At 39.5% G+C, this 22,785-nt stretch overlaps 1 protein-coding gene across 1 annotated transcript in view; it reads right to left on the bottom strand.

Moving 5' to 3' along the window:
• Positions 1 to 1,881: 1,881 nt before the first annotated feature.
• Positions 1,882 to 22,785, bottom strand: part of LOC122750062 (zinc finger protein AEBP2-like) — a 33,558-nt gene continuing 12,654 nt past the window's right edge. Inside the window, 3 exon segments of the mRNA XM_043996714.1 lie at positions 1,882 to 2,918; positions 2,920 to 3,259; positions 3,262 to 3,425. Of these exon segments, the coding sequence (XP_043852649.1) occupies positions 2,018 to 2,918; positions 2,920 to 3,259; positions 3,262 to 3,425 (1,405 nt within the window). The 3' untranslated portion in view covers positions 1,882 to 2,017.

Below are 22,785 nucleotides of genomic sequence, written 5' to 3'. Positions count from 1 at the left end.
CTTAAAAACTAGCAAATTTCTGTACTAAACATTCCATATTATGCTCCCATTTTCTTGAAAAAATATTTTTAAATGTAACAATTCAAAGATCTGCTTTTATTAAAGTTGATAACTTTCATGGAGGTTGACAAAATTCATATAAAGGTTTTGAAGGAGTATTTTTGCCTGTGCATATCTTTGAGAAAATCAATAAATATATAGAGGAGTCAAATTTCTAAAAATATAAGTCATTCCCCACTTGATAAATGGTCAAAGGATATGAACAGGCAGTTTTCAGAATAAAAGTTATCTATAGTCATGTGAAAAAAATACTCTAAATCACCACTGATTAGAGAAATGCAAATCAAAACAACTCTGAGGTACCATTTCACAGCCATCATCAGATTGGCTAATATGACAGAAAAAGAAAATGATAAATGTTGGAGGTTATATGGCAAAATTGAGATACTTATGCACTTTTGCTGGAGTTGTGAACTGTTCCAACCATTCTATAGAGCAATTTGGAACTAGACCCAAAAGGCTCTCAAACTATGCATATGCTTTGATCCAGCAATACAACTACTAGGTCTGTACCCCAAAGAGATAAAAAGAGGGGAAGAACCTATTTGTACAAAAATATTTATAGCATCTCCCTTTGTGGTGATAAGGAATAGGACATTGAGAGGATGCCCATCAATTGGGGAACAGCTGAAAAAATTGTTGTACATGATTGTAATAGAATACTATTGTACTATGAGAAATGATGAACAGGATGATTTCAGAAAAACCTGGACTTACATGAACTGATGAAAAGTGAAGTAAGCAGAAGCAGAACACTGTATACAGTAATAGCAAGATTGTACAATAATCACCTGTGAATGACAGCTATTATCAGTAATACAATGATCCAAGCCAATTCCAAAAGACTCACGATGAAAAATGCTATCCACCTCCAGAGAAAGAAAGGAGTCTGAATGCAGATTGAAACATATTATTTTTCACTTTCTTTTTTTCTTTTTTTTGGTCTGTTTTCTTTTACAACATGAATAATATGGAAATGTTTTGCATGATTGGACATGTATAACCTATATCAAATTGCTTACTGTCACAGGGAGGTGCAGGGGAGAGAGCAAAAGAATTTGGAACTCAAAATTTAAAAATTCAAATGTTAATTAATTTTTTTTGCAATTGCAAAAAATATACTATTTTTTTAAAAAAATGTTTAAGGCAATGTGACAACATGAGGAGCTTCCTTCTTCACTAGAGTAGCAAAACTACATGTGTTACCAAGTATCACAGGAATCCTACTTATGCAAGAACTTATGAAGCTTTTCTTTCCAGAGTTTTGTTTGGGGAAAAAAAACCCTACAAACCTTTAGCATTTCCAAAACATAGAAAGCTTTTGTAGTTTTCCAAAGAGACTCATAAAATCAGAATTTTTTCTTTGATGGCATTAACACACACCTAGCAAACAAAAACAAGACGCTATGTTGAGAAATGTCTGTAGTTTTCTCCAGTAGTATAAGAAAGGAGAATTGGCAGGGCTGCCAATTCCTCAATGACTTGCTTCATAATGTTCAAAGAAATATGAAATATTCCAGAATATTTCACATCATTTGACAATAAAACCGTGTTCAACTTTTCTCGACTCAGTCTATAAACCAGCTCAACCATTTCAAGTGTCTATGGCTTTACTACATACAGTCTTTCCAAGAGTGTGGCTTTATCCTTTGTTTGGCAATCTGGTAAGCATCCTTATAGAATGATTCAACACAAGGTTTTTGTGAAGTGGCAAATCCAAGTTTTGAAAGCATTCCAACTTTTTTGAATTGAGCTTTCTTCACAAGGGGAAAAAAGGTATTTTAAGATGCATTTTTCAGAATGGGCAGATGTAAGGTGCTCTTTCAGTTTTGCTGACTTTATTCTTCCATTTGCAAGAATTTTTCCACACAGCAAACACTTTTGTGTTCCATCATGTTCATTAGTACAAGTGAAGCCATGTAAAATATAACCATCACACTTCCTTTCCTTCAATGTATCAACTTAAATTGGGTCTGTATATGTTTGGATCCAAAAGCAAGGCAGTGTCTTTGGGCAGTTTTGATAAATGAACTACTTTAGTTTTTAATTGATGTCGTTCACTTTCATTAACCCACACATCAGGCAAAATATCTTCTGCATTCCAATGAAGCAGCAGTTTTATCTTTCCAGAATCTTCTTTTCTCTTGGCTATTACAGTACTATGAAAAACAACACTGTTTCCCTTTCCTAAACTTTCTATATGGGCTGAGATGTTAAAGCATATGGCTCGATGTCGTATTGCATCCAGTGTCTATGCATCAAAAAAGTCGTGGGGTCGTGGTAATGAGCGTCGTCTTTTATTTTTTAACTTCCTCCTCTTGTTCATTCCAGCTTTAGAAGGATATTCCTCTTTGGCCTTTGGCTGGCTGGCAACTTTTGAAGAATTCTGCTGACTAAAGTGTGTGGGTACATGACCCGCTAACTCTCCCTGAGGTGAAAAGCTGGCATTGCAACCACCACCAACACACTTGAAAGGTTTGTCTCCACTGTGTGTCAGCATATGTCTTTGTAACCAACTTTGACTGGTTGAAGGAGTGTTATATACTTTACAACCTTTCCATAGGCAAACAAATACCCCTCCTCGCTGACCATCTACATGTATGGAACGAATGTGATCTGCCAGATCTGGACTAGAGTTGAAGCAAGTCTGACACTGGTCCCAACAACAGTTATAGGCAATGATTTTGCTTGAAGAAGTAGTGCTTCCTTGTCCATTCATCATTGCAGGAGTTGAACGCCCACTGGAAATTGTGCTGTCTACATCCATTATAGTACTGCTTATGCTGTCCAACGAGTCCATGCGGCTCAGGGGCTCCCAGTCTGAGGACACCTCCAGGCTGCCTCTCCTACCCGCCGAGGGAGACAAAGCTGCTGCTGCTGCTGCTGCCGCCGCCGCCGCAGCTGCCCTGGCCGCCCCGCGGTCCCTTGGGCTCTTCCAGGCCCTCCTTGCCGTCTCCATCGCCTCTGCTGCTGCTGGCAGCGCCGGGGCTGAGGGAGCGGGTCTCGTGGCTGCTGCTGCCGCTACCCACCAGGCTCTCGGCACTGCTCTCTTCCTCGCCTCCCCCGCTGCTACTGCTGCTCTCGTCCTCCTCCTCTTCTTCCTCCTCGTCCTCGTCTTCCCCGGCCTGGCTGGAGCTCTCTGGGCTCGGCTCAGACATCGTCTCCGCCTCGCCCCCACCGCCGCCGCCGCCGCCTCCCCACCCCCGCCGTAGCCGTTCAGCAGCAGCTCTGCCACCGCCTGCGCCTCCGTCTACTCTTCTTCCTCATCTTCCTCTTCTTCCTCCTCTCCTCCAGAGGGCCCGGCCCGGCTCCGCGTCGTGAGATCGGGACTCGAGATAATATTTGTAAAGTGCTTAGCACAGTGCCTGGCACATTGCAAGAAATCTATAAATTCTTGTTTCCTTCCTCCCAGCTCCTCTCCACACTCTTACCATTCTCCCCTCAGGGCTTTTGTTTCTAAAGAATTACTTTAAATTTACTGAAGCTTCTATTGAAACTGTGGGTGGAATTTATAGTCTAGCATGGACAGGATTATGATAAGTAAAGACTGTGGTGGAAAAGGACAGGTGTTAAGGGAAAAGTAAGTGTCTTAATTTGAATGGAACACAGTATATACAGTGATAGCAATAGACAGATGTGCAAACAGTTATTTTAGTAAGATTGAGAAAGGTGAGGGTGTGGAGGCTGGACTTCATTCAAGGCATTATAGGGAAACCCTCAAGGGCAGAACAATGACATCCTCAGAGCTATGCCTGGGGAAGATGAGTCTGGTGATAAGGCACAGGATATATCAGGATATAACTGGAAAGAGTTAGGAAATCTTTAATAGCCCATTTTACCCAACTCTTTAGGTACCTATGACAGGTAGGTAACAATTTCAAAGGCCTTACTTATGGTAAAATTGTTCAAGGAGTAGAGATCAGAAAAGAAATTGAGAAAGCAAGGGGACAGGGAAGGCTAAGAGAAGGAGTGGGGGTGGGGGTGGGGGTGGGGGACATGAATGCTGATCATAGCCCAGAGGAAGTTAAAATGTCTATGGCATTTTTGGTATTAACATGGAGCCCTTGTAAGAAAAAAGACATGATTATCTATGTGGCACAATGAATAGAGTACACAGCCTGGAATTAGGAAGGCTCATCTTTCCAAGTTCAAATCTGCCCTTGTGGGAACTGAGGGCAAATCACTTCACCCTGTTTGCCTCAGTTTCCTTATCTATAAAGTGACCTGGAGAAGGAAATGGCAAACCACTCTACTATGTTTGCCTGGAAAACCCTAGATGGGATCATGGAGAGTTGGATATGCCTGAAACAACTGAACCACAAGAAATTATTTCTATGAAGGACCATTTAGGAGGACTGAATGTTTGAGAAGTTAATGTTTAGACCAATGTGGGGAGGATAACTGGTGGAGACCAATGGGAGGGAGGAGTAATGGCTAATAGTGAGACCAGGACAATTTTTAAAAAAATTAATTTTATCATTTTCCAGTTACATATTACATTTAAGGATAGTTTTCAACATTTGTTTCACAGGATTTTTAGTTCCAAATTTTTCTTTTCTCCCTGCCTTTCCCTCCCTCCTCCCCAAGACAGAAAGCAGTCTGATATAGGTTGTAAATGTACAACCACATCAAACATATTTCTACATTAGTCATCAGAGCACAAGGAGAAAACCTCAAAAATGCAGGAAAAAACAACAGTCCAAAAGTAGAAACAGTAATGATTCAACCTGCATTAATAATTCACAGTTCTTTTTTCTGGATGTTGAGAACATTTTCTATCATGAGTTCTTTGAAACTGTTTCGGATCGTTGCACCACTGAGAAGAGCCAAGTCTATCCTCATTGTTTATCATACAATGTTGCTGTTACTGTGTACAATGTTCTCCTGGTTCTGCTTCTCTCAGTCAGCATCAGTTCATATAAGTGACCAGGGCTATTCTTTTATTTTTTTTAAATTTTTTTTTTTGGTGAGGCAATTGGGGTTAAGTGACTTGCCCAGGGTCACACAGCTAGTAAGTGTTAAGTATCTGAGGCCAGATTTGAACTCAGGTCCTCCTGATTCCAGGGCCGGTGCTCTATCCACTGCACCACCTAGCTGCCCCAATGCCACCTAGTTGCCCCAACCAGGACAATTCTTTTTTTTTTTCTTAATAGTATTTTATTTTTTCCAATTACATGTAAAGATAGTTTTGAACATTCATTTTTGTAAGATTTTGATTTCCTAATTTTTCTCCCTCCCTTCCCTCCCCAAGACAGCAAGCAATCTAATATAGGTTATATCTCTATATATGCAATCGTGTTAAATCCATCTCCACTTCAGTCATGCTGTGAAAGAAGAATCAGAACAAAAGGGAAACACATCTTTAAAAACGGTGAAAATTGTATGCTTCTATCTGCATTCAGACTCCATGTTCTTTTTCTGGATGTGGAGAGCATTTTCCATCATGCGCCAACCAGGACAATTCTTAAGGAAAGAAGGTACTGAAAGAAAAACCTAAAGGTTTCTCCTAAACTTGATTGAAATGAGTGGAAAAGCTTTTATTAAGTGCTTAGCACTTTGCTAAACTCTAGAGATAAAAGAATAAAAGCAAAGACCTTCTAGGCCTTTACATTTTAAAGGAGATGTTGTTTGTCCTTCATTCTTGAAGAGGACCATGACATTGGGGTGATGTCATGATTAGCACTGAATTAAATTTAAGTGAGGGAGGACTGTTGCAAGGTCACCCAGAGGCCTCTGGGTGAAGTGGCAAGATATATATCATGACAACTGGAGATGCCCCCGGATGTTTTAATGCAATCGGAGTTAAGTGACTTGCCCAGGGTCACACAACTAGTAAGTGTCTGGAGTTGCATTTGACCTCAGGTCCTCCTGACTCCAGGGCCAGTGCTCTATCCACTGTGCTACCTAGCTGCCTCTTAAAGGAGATGACCATGCACTTCAGGGAGTGGAAGCCTAAAGGGTGCCCCATGGCATGGAAGGTTAAAGGGATAATGAGCTGAACCTTAGGGGGAGGAGACTGAACCACCTAATCCAGGTACTTGAGGGTACAGGAGAGGATGGAAAGGGAAGATTAAAATTGGTCAGCCCAAAGGCTGTAGAAGAAGTGGCCTAAAGTGAGGGAGTTTTCAGTCTCAGAGGTTTTAGGGTAAGGGACAGGCAAGCTGTGGAAGTGGGAAGGCAAAGCCAGCATAGTAGGGAGAAAGAGGGATAGACAGAGGGAGAGCACCAGTGGACAAAGGGAAGGTCTTTCTGTTGGTTGAATTATACTGTTTCTGTTCTAGGATGCAGAATCGCAGCCCCCCACCCCAACCCGCCCCAGGTTTTCTGGGTGTCTGATATATGAGCAGTAAGCAATAAGAAACTATTCCCAGGCACTTCTGTCCTGAAAGTCTGACACAGGGGTCCCTTCTAATTAAACAATTATGTGGAGACAGCAGGGTGTAAGCCACTATTTGGCTGTGGGTTGGTAAAACATCAAACTGCTACCATGACTTCAACTCTCTGAAGCCAGGGCACAGTGACTGTTAAGGGCTAAAATTCTAGCTAAACTGTCTAAAATATCTAATGAGTGGTCGCCAATAAATTATAAGCTTTAGCAAGAGTTAGACTTTTAAGCATTTATTAAGGAGAATAAGAATTTGGTAAAGAGAGAGAGAAAGGCCTAGATTCCTATCTATTAAAGGGAGAGCACATTTCTAGCTCCCTTCTCCACCAGAGTCCAAAGGAAAGAGCGCGAGACTGAGCACCAGTCTCTTCCTTCCTCCTCCCACTCACCCGCGTCACTTCCTCATGCCAAAGAAAAGACTCCTGATCTTGCCCTCAAAGACCTTCCCTTCATGGGCGGAACTCTTCTACAGTAAGTCTCCAGCAGGTGGCGTCATTCCAATCGTTACAGTGACTCTAGGTAGCTCATGGGCAGGGCCTGGCAAGCAGGAAGGAGGCCTTTCTGCCTGAAGTCCAGAAAAGTGGGGCCTATAAAGCAAGCTGTGCACTGCTGTGCCCTGGTGCTTCAGTCTGTCCCAAACATGCAGGTCATCTGGAGTCAAACTTTGTAGAGTACTTCCCTCTCATCAGCCACCTTTTCCCCTCTGACAGAAATGTTCTTTAAGTCCTCTGAGTAGTTTTGAGTTGAGATTTAACACAGCTATGGGCAAATAATCACTGTGAGCATTTGTGTTCTGGGTGGTTTTTTATTTGCTTGTGGTATAATAAAGTGAGCAGAGCTGTGACTTTGAGTTTTGACTAATTCTTCAACTCTTAATGGAACAGAGAGAATTAAATATATACAGGCTCCTTGGTAAATGTAGCTATGATTCAGAACCACCAAGGTGATACATGCCAATGGAATGTCACCACACAAATGCTGTTTGTTTGATTTAATAATCTAGTAACCTACAAAACTAGTGATAGTGATGGATTCCATCTCACTAGCCAGGTCTCACCTTGTCTATGAAGTATATGAAGTCAACTTTTATGATGGCTTTGCAAGGATTCCAGCCTAACTACTGATTGCCACCAGTCACAGATATTTCTTTAAGTAATTGTCTGCTCTCCTTTCCAGATGCATTTAAAGTATTCTTAGTTAAAAAATCATAAAGAAAAACGGCTTTTATTTGTTAGCTTTAATTAGGAAGAAATTATTATGTAGAAGATGACTTATTGTTTATCTTATTCTCTTCCAACCAAACAACAAACCTGGGTGAAAGAGAACTTAGAGATCCTCAAGTTCAACCCCTTCATTTTTTTTTTAGTGAGGCAATTGGGGTTAAGTGACTTGCCCAGGGTCACACAGCTAGTAAGTGTTAAGTGTCTGAGGCTGGATTTGAACTCAGGTCCTCCTGACTCCAGGGACGGTGCTCTGTGCCACCTAGCTGCCCCTTCAACGCCTTCATTTTAAAGATGAGGAAACTGAGACTTAGAAAGATGGAGTGACTTGCTTAGGGTCACAGAGCTATGAGAGGCCAGATTGGAATATAGCCTTCCTTACACCTAAGTCCAAGGCCCTTTCTACTATCCCATGCTGCCTCTCAAAAATTGCTGTGCTCATGCCACTCCTCCGCTCAGAAAACTTTAGTCATTCCTATCACCTATTTTTTTTTTTTTGGTGAGGGAATTGGGTTTAAGTGACTTGCCCAGGGGTCACACAGCTAGTAAGTGTCAAATGTCTGAAGACGCATTTGAACTCAGGACCTCCTGAACCCAGGGCCAGTGCTCTATCCACTGCATCATCTAGCCGCCCCATTCCTATCACCTATTGATTAAAGTTCAGATTCTCCTGCTTGACATTCAAGTCTCTCCAAGATCTGATGACACCCTAGCCACCAGCCTTTTTATTTTTTTTTATTTTTATTTTTTATGGGGCAATGAGGGTTAAGTGACTTGCCCAGGGTCACACAGCTAGTAAGTGTCAAGTGTCTGAGGTCGGATTTGAACTCAGGTCCTCCTGAATCCAGGGCTGGTGCTTTATTCACTACACCACCTAGATGACCCCCTTTTATTCTCTTTCATGTGATCTGTGTGTCAATCAATTAGATTACTCACCATCCCTAGATATAAAGGGCATTCTCTCATCTCTGTGCCTTTGTTAAAGCTGTTCACTGCACCTGAAATCCCTCTTTGCCTGTTTGATCCCTGCCCCTTCTTGAATATCCAATGAGGTGGCAGTATGGTATGATGAGAGTCACACTGGTTATGTAATCTTTTTTTTTTTTTTTTGCAGGGCATTGAGGGTTAAGTGACTTGCCCAGGGTTACACAGCTAGTGTCAAGTGTCTGAGGTAGGATTTGAACTCAGGTCCTCCTGAATCCAGGGCCAGTACTTTATCCACTGCACCAACTAGCTGTCCCTGGTTGTGTAATCTTCAGCAAGGGAGTCAACTTCTCCAAGACCCAAGCTACTTTTATTTATTTATTTTTAATAAACATTTTTGTTTATAGTTTTGTTTTCCAATTTGTATTACTCGTTCCCTCCCTCCACTCCTTCCTCCCTTAGGTGGCAATTAGATATGGGTTATACAGGTATGATTAAACATTACCATCTTTGTCATTTTGTACAAGAAAACTTGATTAAAAGAAAAAAAAATGAAAGAAAGTGAAAAATAGCACCCTTCAGTCTGTTCCATCAATATCAGTTCTTTCTTTGAAGGTTGAAAGTATATTTCATCAATAATCTTTTGGGATTGCCTTGGATCATTGCATTCTGTTTTTTAAAAAGTATTTTATTATTTTCCAGTTCATATAAGGATAGTTTTCAACATTTGTTTTCACAGGATTTTTAGTTCCAATTTTTTTTCTCTCACACTCCCTTCCCTCCCTCCTCCCCAAGACAGAAAGCAGTCTGATATAGGTTGTATATATACAATCACATTAAACATATTTCTGCATCAGTCATCTTTTGAAAGAAGAATCAGAGGATAAGGGGAAAACCTCAAAAAAGAAGGAAAAAACAGTCCAAAAGTAGAAACAGTATGGTTCAATCTGCATTCATAATTCACAGTTCTTTTTTCTGGATATTGAGAACATTTTCTATCATGAGTTCTTTGAAATTGTTTTGGATCATTGCACTGCTAAGAAGAGCCAAGTCTATTACCATTGTTCATCACACAATGTTGCTGTTACTGTGTACAATGTTCTCCTGGTTCTGTTCCTCTCAGTTCAGGATCATTGTATTGTTGAGAATAGTTGAGTCATCCACAGTTCTTCATCAAACTATATTGCTCTCTCTGTGTACAATGTTCTCTTGGTTCTGCTCACTTCACAATACATCATTTCATACATGTCTTTCCAGACGTTTCTGAAGTCATCCTGCTTGTCATTTCTTTGGGCACAATAATATTCTATCACCATCACGTACCACAATTTATTTAGCCATCCCCCAGTTGATAGGTATTCCTTTGATTTCCAATTCTTAGACACCACAAAAAGATCTGCTATAAATATTATTTTTACTGTCTTTTTTAAAAAATTAAAGTGTTTTATTATTTTCCAGTTACATATAAGGATAGTTTTCAATTTGTTTTCATAGGATTTTTAGTTCCAAATTGTTCTCCCACCCTGTCTTTCCTCCCTCCCCCCCCAAGATGGAAATCAATCTGATATAGGTTATATATGTATAATCACATTTCTCCTTTAATCATATTGTGAAAGAAGAATCAGAGCACAAGGGGGAAAAAAACCTAAAAAGAAAAAGAAAAAACAGCCCAAAATTTGAAACAGTATGGTTCAATCTGCATTCAGAATCCACGGTTCTTTTTTTCTGGATGTGGAGAACATATTGTCTCATGAGTTCTTTGAAATTGTTTTGGATAATTGCACTGCTGAGAAGAGCCAAGTCTATCACAGTTGATCATCACACAATGTTGCTGTGTACAATGTTCTCCTGGTTCTGCTCCTCTCAGTCAGCATCAGTTCATGTAAATACTTCTAGGATTCTCTGAAATCCTTATATTCCATTACATTCATATACTACAACTTGTTTAGCCATTCCCCAATTGATGGACATTCCCTTGATTTCCAATTTTTTTTTGCCACCACAAAGAGCACTGTTAGGAATATTTTTGTACATGTAGGTCCCTCTTCTGTGATCTCTTTGGGATACAGACTTAGTAGTGGTATTACTGGGTCAAAGGGTATGAACAGTTCCATAGCCCTTTGGGCATAGTTCCAAATTGCTCTCCGGAATGGTTGGACCAGTTCACAGCTCTACCAACAATGCATTAGTGTTCCATTTTTCCACAGCTTCTCCAAAATTTATTATTTTCCTTTTTTGTCATATTGCCCAATTGTCATATTACTTCAGAGCTGTTTTAATTTGCATTCATCTAATCAATAGTGATTTAGAGCATTTTTTTCATATGATTATAGATAGCTTAGATTTCTTTGTCTGAAAACTGCCTGTTTATATCCTTTGACCATTTATCACTTGGGGAATGTATTTTTATAAATTTGACTCAGTTCTTTATATATTTGAGAAATGAGGCCTTTATCAGAGATAATTTGTTTCAAAAATTCTTTCCCAGTTTTCAACTTCCCTTGTAATCTTGGTTACCCAGGCTACTTTCTAAGATTGTATGTTGCAGAAAAGGTGCTGATTTCCACTAACAAAGGATTTTGCTCCCTGGGAGCTCCCTATGTTGATGAGATCACAAGTCCAGTTTTTTATAAAAAAAAAAAAAAGCTTTGTTCTTGGAGACATAATAACTCTTTTACTGATAGTAATTGTAGACAACTTTCCTCATCTGCAAAATGAAGGTGCTGGACTAGATCTCTCTACAAGACCCTTTCCAGCTATGAAATTTCCTATGAATTAATACCTCCTCCATCAAGCCTTCTTTTATTGCCTTTTTTTGGGGAGGTGGGGCGGGCAATGAGGGTTAAGTGACTTGCCCAGAGTCACAGAGCTACTAAGTGTCAAGTGTCTGAGGCCGGATTTGAACTCAGGTCCTCCTGAATCCAGGACAACTGCTTTTATCCACTGCCCCACCTAGCTGCCTTTTAATAATGACTTTGCAACCCTTGCTCCTCTGGTGGCTCTCTGTTTTGCCACTCTGTACTTAACTTAGTTAATAATTTGCACTGTCTCTTTCTATGGTTGTGTCTTATCCTCTTACTAGACAGTAAGTTTCTTGAGGACAGGGACTATATTTTATCAAAGCTTGATACATACCTCATTTCCTAACACAGTGTTCTCTCACAACAGCTGTTTCATGTTTATCAAATGGATAAATGAATATTGAATTGTTAAATTCCAATTTTTAGTTCCCCATGATTTCCCCCAGCCCAGCAGACATACTCTTTTCCCCTCACAGCCATTGCCAAAAGTAGAGGTGGGTGTGGACTAATCCAAAGGGAATAAATTATCAGCTTCCTTTTGCTTTCCAAAAAGCTCCAAAACAGCCCTCAACAGAAGAAGAGGGGCTGGGCACTGGACTACTAGGAGTGCTGATTTCTACCTTTGATCTCTCAGTCATAGGTCACAAGGATATGGTGATAGGACTCAAATTTTAAGACCAGTCAATTTATTTAATAAATGCAAATAAACTATCTGGCTGTTAATTTGTTTAAAATTGATTTCCCCCCTTTTTTGTGAGATGGACAATAATAACAGCAGAAAACTGTTGCTGTGGTAAATTTGGTAAAAACACATTTCTTCTGGGGCCTCCTAGAATTCAAGAATGTTAGAACTGAATGAGACCTCTGAAAAATCTAGCCCAACTCCCTCTGACAATTGAGGAACCTGAGGGTTTGAGAAGGGATGTGATTAGGGAATAAATTCTATTCTTTTTTTGTGGATAGGTCAGGTCTCAGGTTCATAGCTTTTTTGGTATGTCTCCCCGAGAACCCTCTTTCATTTAAGAGGGGTGTGTGTGTGTGTGTGTGTGTGTGTGTGTGTGTGTGTGTGTGTGTGTGTTCAGCTTCCCAGAAACAGCAGAATCTATCTATGCAGAAAGGCCAGAAGCCAATGCAACAAATCTGGGTGACTTCATGGAGGGCAGCAAAGAGCTTGTCCCAGAACTTGGCAAGCCCAGGCATGTTTCCTAACAGGTGCCACAGAGTTGTGCCCTTTGCAGACAAATCCCTCCTCACAGTCAGCATAGCTTGTCCACAGCCACAGACTCTACCACAAGAGAGGAAGCTGGGCATATTTCACTTTCATTTAGAGCAGGGCAGGGTTGGCACAAGGCACAGAAAGTGTGTGATTAGTTGGGGAGACCATGCTTTCAATAGGTATAGGAGCCCTGAGGTTTGGAGCCTGCAGGGGATCTACTCCAGGACTCTGCTGTATTTGTCCTGGGCTAGAACCCACACTCCAGAAGTAACTTACTATATACCTAGCTTGATGCTCACCAGGATGGCAAAGGATCTTGAGTTCAGGATAAACTGAAGGAAGGGGACATATTTATCCTGGAAAAAATGAAGCTTTGGGGGATAACAAATGGTTGGGGTCAACTCTTCGAAGGGCTGACATATGGAGGAGGGAATAGGCTTGGAACAGAGGAAGGTAAAAAACAACGTGGAAGCTGCAAAAAGGGCAAGTTAAGCTCAAAGTCAGGAACAACTTGTCAACAACCTAAGAAGTGCCATAGTGGAAGGGGCTGCCTCAGAAAGGGGTTTCTCCCCATCTTGGAGGTCTTGGACTCATATAGTACATTATACAGAGACTTCCTGCAGTTGTGGGTTGAATTAAATGGTCACTGAGTTCCTCCCAGTTCTTGAATTCTGTGATTCCTTGGCTTCTGGGAATGGGGGGAGGGCAGGCGGGGCTGAGGAAATACTGGGTTGGAAGCTGCCCTTCTTTTGATAACTGATAATCATCCATAGAAAAGCAAGGAAAGAGCTGTTTTACTCTGGTAGCCCAATGTTCTTCAGGCATTTTAAGGAGCTTACACTACAACAAGCCTATATGTTGGATGATCCCAGAAATTAATTTTCATCCTTGTTTTTCCCCAAAAGTCTGGTGAGACTTCCAAGTGTCCTATATTTTATAGAATGATCCCTTCATAGAGTGGAAGGGATTTTGGAGGTAATCGAACCTAATGTCCCATGTATTTCAGCTGTTCCTTCTACCTCATTTCTGATAGGTGGTCATGTAGTTTCTTCTTGGGTACTCCTAGTGACAGAGAACTGGCCACTTCCAGGGAGGCAGTCTATTTCTCCACCTAGATTTTGAATATTTCCAATACATCAATTCTTGGCTCTCTGTTGAAGCAGCAGTCTAGTCTCAAGGCCAGGGCTAAGTAAGTTAAGTTAGTTCTACTCTCTTAGCGTTCTCCCTGCACCTCTCATCTGACACCTCCGAATAACCCCATTCCTCTCCAGCCAATTCATATTTCCTTCCTTCCTCAATGAAACTTTGATCTAAAGGGGTTGTGGAAATTTAGTAACAACATTATATTAACACTTGAGTCCCTTCATAAGCCAATTTATTTGCCAGTTAACCAGGATAGTTTGCTATGGCAGGTGGCGCCTACTCTCCAATAATGCTCACAATATGTACATATTTTTACAGACATAGAAACACATATGAATGTCACAAAGAAAAGTGAAGGTTTAAACATGTCAACCCCTGTCCTGTTCAAAAGGACCCTTAGATTTCAGATAAAACACAAGCTCTTCTGTTTCCTGCTTTCCTTCTAATCTTGGCTGCATTAATTTTATTTATGCAAAACCTTTTAAATTTCATGTCATGGGGGCAGCTAGGTGGTGCAGTGGATAAAGCACTGGCCCTGGATTCAGGAGGATCTGAGTTCAAATCCGGCCTTAGACACATGACAGTTACTAGCTGTGTGACCCTGGGCAAGTCACTTAACCCTCATTGCTTTGCCTCCCCCCTCCCCCCATAAAAAATTTCATGTCATCCTCTTTTTTTGTTTGTTTGTTTTGTGGGGCACTGAGGGTTAAGTGACTTGCCCATGGTCACACAGCTAGTGTCAAGTGTCTGAGGCCGGATTTGAACTCAGGTCCTCCTGAATCCAAGGCCAGTGCTTTATCCACTGTGCCACCTAGCTGCCCCTATCATCCTTTTTTAAAGCATAAACCCTTTCAGGTTTTTTATAACTTACTTTCCTTTACACACTCTTCAGTACAACCAAATCAGTTTGTCTTTCCATGTACAAGACCTTACATCTCCTATTGTTCAGTTGTTTTCAGTCATGTCCAACTCTTCATGACTCCATTTGGGGTTTTCTTGACAGAGATACTGGAGTGGTTTGCCATTTCCTTCTGCAGCTGATTTTACTGAGCTGAACTGCGGTAGAGTGAAGTGACTTGCCCAGGGTTACACAGCTAGTAGTAAGTGGTTGTGTCCAGTTTTGAACCCAAGGAGATGAGCCTTCCTGACTCCAGGCCCAGCACTCTGTCCACTGTGCCACCAGCTTCCCTTTCACATCTTCTCTCTCCATGATTTTTTGCACAGGCTGTGCCCCATATTTGCACTGAACTTCCTTTCCACCTTTGCTTCTAAGAATCCCTAACTTTCTTTGGTGCTTAATTGGAACATCACTTCCAAGGTGAGGCCTTTCCTTGTTCTTCTTTCTTCCTGACCAAACTGCTTTGTATTTGCTTTGTGTATACACACACACACACACACACACACACACACACACACACACACACACACACCCTTTATCTCCCCCTTTTCCCTACATACCATGGAAGCTTATTGAGAGTAGGAACTTTTTTTGAAATTAATTTTTCTTGTTTCTTTTCTATTTTTAGGTACTTAATTGATGCATTGGATGTTGAATCAGGAGACCTACTTTTGAATCCCTGCTCTCATTATGTGACTGGACAAATCACTTCACTGAGCCTCAGTTTCTTTTCTGAAAAGTAAGTAATAATATGTACAGTTTATACTTCATGTTGTTGTAAGGAAAGCCTTTTTAAAACATGTTTGTAAATTTTTTTTTTACATCACCTATGCTTCCCACTTTTACCTTGTCTATTCCTCACCACCCCCACCAAAATCATCCCTTATAATTATTTAATTTAAAAATGGAAATGTATTTAAGAAAACACACAAATGTATTGAAAAAAATTATATATTTTAACAATTACAATAGCTTTTTATGTAGCCTGTAACAATATTTATATAGTCTTTTAAAGTTTGCAGAGGGCCTTTACAAATATCTCATTTTTATTCTTCCTGTAACAGGAAAAATCATTACTCAATGCCTTGAGTACCTTGCTTTGCATTACTTTACTAATCACCAATTAGCTAATCTATAGTCATATAAAATTGTCTTATTATTAATTGGAGAGATTCAAATCAAAACAATTTGGGGCTACTACCTCATACCTATAAAATTACATAATATGACTGAAGAGAAAAATGGCAAGTATTGGAGGGAATGTGTGGAAAATGAGACATTAATATACTGTTGGTGGAGGTTTAAACTGTTTCAACCATTCTGTAGAACAATTTGGAACTAAGCCCAAAGGACTATAAAACTGTGCATATTCTTTGACTTAGCAATACCATTACTATGTCTGCATCCAGAAAGAGATTAAAAAAAACAACAAGGGAAAAAGACCTATATGGACAAAAATATCTATAGCAGGTATTTTCTGTTGGCAAAGAATTAGAAATCGAGGGCATGTCCATCAGTTGGGGAATGGTTGAATAAACTGTGGTATGTGATTATGATGGAACAATACTATTGGGCTATAAGAAACGATGAGCAGGATATTCTCAGAAAAACCTGGAAAACCTTACAGGAGCTAATGCAAAATGAAATGTATTGTAAGATGATCAGCTACTCAGCAATACAGTGATCCAAGAGAACTCTGAAGGACTTCACTAAATAGGGGAAGGTATGTTAACCCAAATACTTTTTATTTTCTAAATATTTTTATTGCTGCCTTCTGTGTTTTTTCCATAAAAGTATTTTATTTTTTTCTAGTTACATATAGAGATAACTGTGTTTTTTAATAAAGTTCTCAACATAGCTCCTGATCCCAGAGCCATCTTTTATAGCAAAGAAGAAAATATTTTAAAAAGAAAAAAAATAGGCAGTTCTGCAAAACTAACCCAGTAAATGCAATATTCTACACAACATAGTTTACCACTTCTGCAAACAAATTTGTTAATTATGATTGTACCCTTATTTTTCAGTTTCAATTTATTTTTTGCTGTTCTTCCCATTTGTATTATTAGTCATGGTTAATATGTAGTTTTCCTGATTCTGCTTTTACACCATTTCACATCATAGTTTGAAGTATCTTACCTAATGGAGGCAGCATGGTATTAGAAAGGTAGTCATGTGGTATAGTAGAAAGAACATAGAGAAGGATTCCTGGAGCAGGCAGAATTTAAATTGGGTTTTACTTAATGTTTAAGAGGGCAACAGTCCAGGAATGGAGGTGGGAGAGAAAAGATATGCCTGGGACCAAAGAACAGAACAATTTGGCTGCTGGTACATAGGTCCTGGGGAAAGGAAGTGCTTATGAAGAAAGGATTGGAAAATGGCTTAGTGCCATCTAGTGGAGAAGTTTGATGACCAGGTATTGCCTTTCCTCCGAATTCCAAGGAAACCACTGAGGATTTCCGAGTGGGGAGTTGACTTTGTGGATAAGAAAGATTATTCTTCCGTAAAAGATCCATTGGAGAGGGGAGAGGCCAAAAGCAGTAAGACCTTTAAGGGAGCTATTGAAATAGTGTAGGAAGGTAGGTGTTGGGGATAGAGAAGAGGAGGCAGAAGCTTGAGATATTGTAGAGATGGAATCAAGAGGACTTAGTAACTAGAAGGAAAGGGTGAGGGAGAGGGAAGTCAGTGATAACCACAATGGCATAAACATAAGAGATTTGGTGAATCATGGTGCATCAGACATCATTATTAAAGTCAGAAAAAAGAGTAAGCTTTTTAAAGACTTTTTAAAAATTAGGTTTTGATATGATTTGTTTTTAAATTATTCTTTTCCAAATATGCACCTTTCCTCCCCTCTCCTGGAAGTCATCCCTAGTAAAAAAAAAAAGATGAAGAAAGAGGGGGGGAAAGGTTCAGCAAACCCAACCAATCCAATAATATTTTCTGACAGCATATGCAACATTTTTTTCCTTTAAAAAATATTTATTTATTAGTATTCATTTCAAATTTAATTTTTCCCAAATTACATGTAAAAACAATTTAAAACATTGATTTTAAACCTTTGTGTTCTAAATTTTCCTTCCTTCCTCCCCCCAAGAATGCAAGTAATTCAATATAAGTTGTACATTTGTAGTCATACAAAATATTTCCACATTTGTCAGTTTGTGAAAGAAAACAGATCAAAAAATTAAGAAAAAGGAAATTTTAAAAATTGCACTTCCTTTTGTATTCAGATACTATCAGTTCTTTCTCTGTAGATGGATTGCATTTTTTCTTTTTTTTTTCAGGGCAATGAGGGTTAAGTGACTTGCCCAGGGTCACACAGCTAGTTAAGTGTCAAGTGTCGAAGGCTGGATTTGAACTCAGGACCTCCTGAATCCAAGGCCAGTGCTTTATCCACTGTGCCACCTAGCTGCCCCTGGATTGCATTTTTCACAAGTCCTTTAGTGCTATCTTGGATCATTGTATTGCTGAAAATAGCTAAATCATTCACAGCTGATCATCCCACAATATTGCTGTTACTTCATATACAGTACATTTCACTTTGCATCAGCTCATGTAAATCTTTCCAGGTTTTTCTTTGTAAAGTGTTCAAGTATAATCTTTTTCAAATCCTATCTTTTGTTTTTTGTTTTTGTTTTTGTGGGGTAATGAGGGTTAAGTGACTTGCCCAGGGTCACACAGCTTATAAGTGTCAAGTGTCTGAGGTAGGATTTGAACTCAGGTCCTCCTGAATCCAGGGCTGGTACTTTATCCACTGTGCCACCTAGCTGCCCTCCCTTTCCAGGGTTCTCTCTCTCTCTCTCTCTCTCTTTTTCTTTCTTTCTTTCTTTCTTTCTTTCTTTCTTTCTTTCTTTCTTTCTTTCTTTCTTTCTTTCTTTCTTTCTTTCTTTCTTTCTTTCTTTCTTTCTTTTGTGGGGCAGTGAGGGTTAAGTGACTTGCCAAAGGTCACACAGCTAGTAAGTGTCAAGTGTCTGAGGTTGGATTTGAACTCAGGTCCTCCTGAATCCAGAACCAGTGCTTTATCCACTGTGTCACCTAGCTGCCCCCAGGTTTTTCTGATAGCATCCTGCTCATCATTTCTTATAGCACAATAGCATTCCATCATAATTACATGCCACAATTTGTCCAGCCGTTCACCAATTGATGGGCATCCCCATAATTTTGAATTCAGCTTTTTGTTTTTTAATCTCTTTGGATACCACCTAGTAGTGGCATTACTAAGTCAAAGAGTATGCATAGTTTTATAGCCCTTTGGCCATAGTTCCAAATTGCACTACAGAATGTTTGAATCAGTTTACCACTTCACCAAGAGTTCATTAATCCCCTACAACATTTGTTATTTTCCTCTGCTTCCTATTATCCAAACCATTAGGTATGAGGTAGTACCCCAGAATTGTTTTGACCTGCATCTCTCTAATCAATAGTGAGTTAGAACATTATTTTAATATGGCCATAGTTAGCTTTATTATTTCATCTGAAAACTTCATATCTTTTGATCTTCTATCAGTTGGGGAATGGCTGTTATTTTGACAAATTTGACTCAGTTTTCTAAGTGTTTGAGAAATAAGACCTGTCAGACAAACTTGCTTCAATTTTTTTCACTGTTACTATTGCTAACTGTATTTCCCTCCATCCTATTCCCTCCTCATGACATTTACTCTATTTTCTATCTTCTTTCACCCTGTCCCTCCTCAAAAGTGTTTTGCTTCTGACTGCCCCCTCCCCCAATCTGCCCTCCCTTCTTTCACCCCACTCACCCCCTTATCCCCTTCCCCTCTTACTTTCCTGCAGGGTAAAATAGATTAATATACCCAATTGAGCGTTATTTTCTCTTTGAGCCAAATCTGATGAGAGTAAGGTTCACTCACTCCCCACCACCTCCCCCACCTTCCCTTCTACTGTATAAGCCTTTTCTTGTTTCTTATATATGAAAAAAACTCTACCCCATTCCACCTTTCCCTTTCCCTTTCTCCCAGTGCATATGCAACATTTTTTACCCATGATCCTCCAACTGTAGTGAAGGGAGGGGGTTATATTTTCTCAATGCTCAATTTTTCCCTATTAATAAGCTTAGTTATTATAGTTACACTGGAATAGGGGCCTAGAAGATGCCTAAAAAGGTGTGTTCCTGTACCACTCACTTCCCTAAGGTGAACTTGGAGGGGTTGGGGTAGGGAAGAACTAGGGGAAATGAAATACACTCTACTGGCATGCTTGGCACATCTTTCTAGGAATAACTGCCCACAACATTCAGTTTCAAGTTAGTGTTTTTTTATGCTAATATTATAGTCGTTACAAGTTTTGTTTCCCTCCTTTTGCTTACTCCACTCCACATCAGTCCATTTATATCTTCCCATGCTCTGTATTCATGGAGGACAGTTTTAAGGGAAAAGACAGAAGACTCAAATTTGGATGTATTGAGTTTCAGATGCTGGCCATGTATCCTTGTGGAAATACTTATGTAACACTCAGAACAAAGGTCAGAGCTACAGATGTAGTTTACAAAACTGCTTGGAAGTGGTAGCTAATCCTTAGGATGACGGAAGGGATTGTTTGTTTTGTTTTTTTATGACATCCCCAGCACCTACTAAAATACCTGGTGGTTAATAGGTGTTTTATTTGAATTGAGTTAAATAGAGATGAGGACCAAGATTATACTCTTGGGAAATTTCCACCAGACTAGTTAGATTAAATGTTTATGTAGGACCAGAGCAAGACCAGGAGGAAAACCAAAAGGGGGTGATGGCTAAGGCATAAGGAGGAGAGAAGGGAGAAGGAAAGGGTGATTAATGGTGACAAAAGCTGGTGTCAAAAGCTTTATGATACAGGGGGAGTCATTGGATGTGTTGTTTGGTCATTTGAAAAGGCAGTTTCAGTAGAGTGGTAGAAGCAGAAGCCAGAATGAAAGTCAGGAGGACCTGAGTTCAAACCTGACCTCAGACACTTGACACCTACCAGCTGTGTGACCCTGGGCAAGTCACTTAACCCCAATTGCCTCACCAAAAAAACCCCGGAAAAAACCCCCCCAAAACAAACAAACAAACAAACAAAAAACAAGTGGAACTGTCCAGGGTAGGAGTTACTTCTGTGGGAGGTAGTGAGTTTCTCCTCCCTAGAGGTCTTCATGCTGAGGCTAGAAGAGAACTCCCTTCCTATGTGAGTTGGACTAGAAGGTCCATGAAGTCCTTTTCTAATCCTCAAATTTCTGTGTTTCTGTAGAGAAGTTGCTGAAGCTGGAGTGGGATGTTGAATGCCCAGCTAGAGTTATATTACATGAATTTATATTAAATGAAATTAGCTTGATTTTGTGACTTTCTACAGTGACACTGGTCAGTTCTAGACTGGAAGGAGAAAAAAAATGATTGTGGAAACTATCCAGGGGTGAGAATTTACTTTTGATTTTAGTTGAAAATTGGCTTCAGGTTTGACTTGATTATTGATCAATTAATGTTTATTACACATGATACATTTAGTTTTCAATACATTACACTGTATTCAATACATAGAATACATTGAATACAATAATTTTTGAAATAGTATGCTTAATCATCACTTGTTGAGTTGCCTCTATTGCTCTGTCAGAATTGGAAGCTAGTGCATTATATTCATGGTGCCAGAAAATGACTAAATGATATGGACACAGTCTAAACTCTTATCTTCTCAGGACAGCAACCAAGATTTGATATCCCTAACCTTTAAACTCTGTTTCTAGGTCAAGGAGTCACAGAACTTAAAGTGATTTTCTCAGTCAAGAATGTTCCATGTGATAGGGTCCCAAAGTTCAATTTCACTGCTTCTCAATACCTCCAGAATAGGGTTTTTATACCCCTCCAAATTCTAACAAGGTCCTAGGATTTTCTTCAATGGATCATCTGTGCAAGCGTCACTGGTCCACACTAATGAGACTCTTGGATGCTTAAGGATTCCACTCTACAGCTACAAGCTCCTTTGATACAAAATGAAGGAGAGGGAGGAATTGGAAAGAGTCCTTTGTGGCTAGTGTAACAAGCCAGAGTGTGTTTCATACTGCAGTTCTGTGCTTCCTAATTAGCAATTGCACGGACCCCTCTGGGACAGACTTAATAATGTTCCAGGCATCATAGTGCATGAGCCCTGTCAGTGACTTTCCACTCATGGCAAGAATTTCATCTCCAGCTTAAATTGTCCTGGCTTGCTCTGCAGTACCACCTGTGAGTAGGAAAAAACAGTGAAGGAGACTAAAGAATTGGAAAGTACACTCAATGACTTTGGAAGCTGTATAACCAATTTCTTACCCTAGGAGTGGAATGTATTTGTTTTACTCCTGAGTGCCCTAATAGTAAATTTATGAACCTGGGTACAAATGAAAATGAAGTCAGGCTTAACCTGAATAAGAGATAATTTGCTTTTATTCAGTCAGTATTCATTAAGAAAACAAAAGGTAAAAAACCCCAAATGTTCTTTCTTAAAGCAGTTTACTATAAAGATCAGTGGACTAGAATAGGTACAAATTACATTATAGTAAATGAGTATAGTAATCTAGTATATGATAAACTCAAAGATTGAAGCTTTTGGAACAAAAACGTATTATTTGATAAGAACTGCTAGGAAAACTGGAAAACAGTATGGCAGAAACTTGGTATAGACCAAGATCTCACACCATATACTAAAATGAAGTCAAAATGGGTACATGATTTACACATAAAGGGTGATACCATAAGCAAAGTAAGAGAGTATGGAATAATTTATCTGTCAGATTTTTGGGCAGAGAAATAATTTAGGACCAAAGAAGATATAGAGAGTAAAACAAAATGTAAAACAGATCATTTTTATAATATAAAATTAATGAGTTTTTGCACAAAAACTAATGTAACCAAGATTACAAGGGAAGCAGAAAACTGGGAAAGAATTTTTGAAACAAATATCTCTTATAAAGAACTCATTTCTCATTTCTATATAGAGAACTGAGTCAAATTTATAAAAATACAAGTCATTCCCCAATTGATAAATGGTAAAAGAATATGAACAGGCAGTTTTCAGACAAAGACAAAGCTATCTATAATTATATGAAAAAAATGCTCTAGATCACTATTGATCAGAAAAATGCAAATTAAAAAAACTCTGAGGTATCACCTCACACCTATCAGAGTGGCAAATAC

This window comes from Dromiciops gliroides, chromosome 1 (genome assembly GCF_019393635.1).
Source record: "Dromiciops gliroides isolate mDroGli1 chromosome 1, mDroGli1.pri, whole genome shotgun sequence".
In the NCBI taxonomy this organism is placed as follows: Eukaryota; Metazoa; Chordata; class Mammalia; order Microbiotheria; family Microbiotheriidae; genus Dromiciops; species Dromiciops gliroides.
This window is presented reverse-complemented; position numbering and strand designations above follow the sequence as displayed.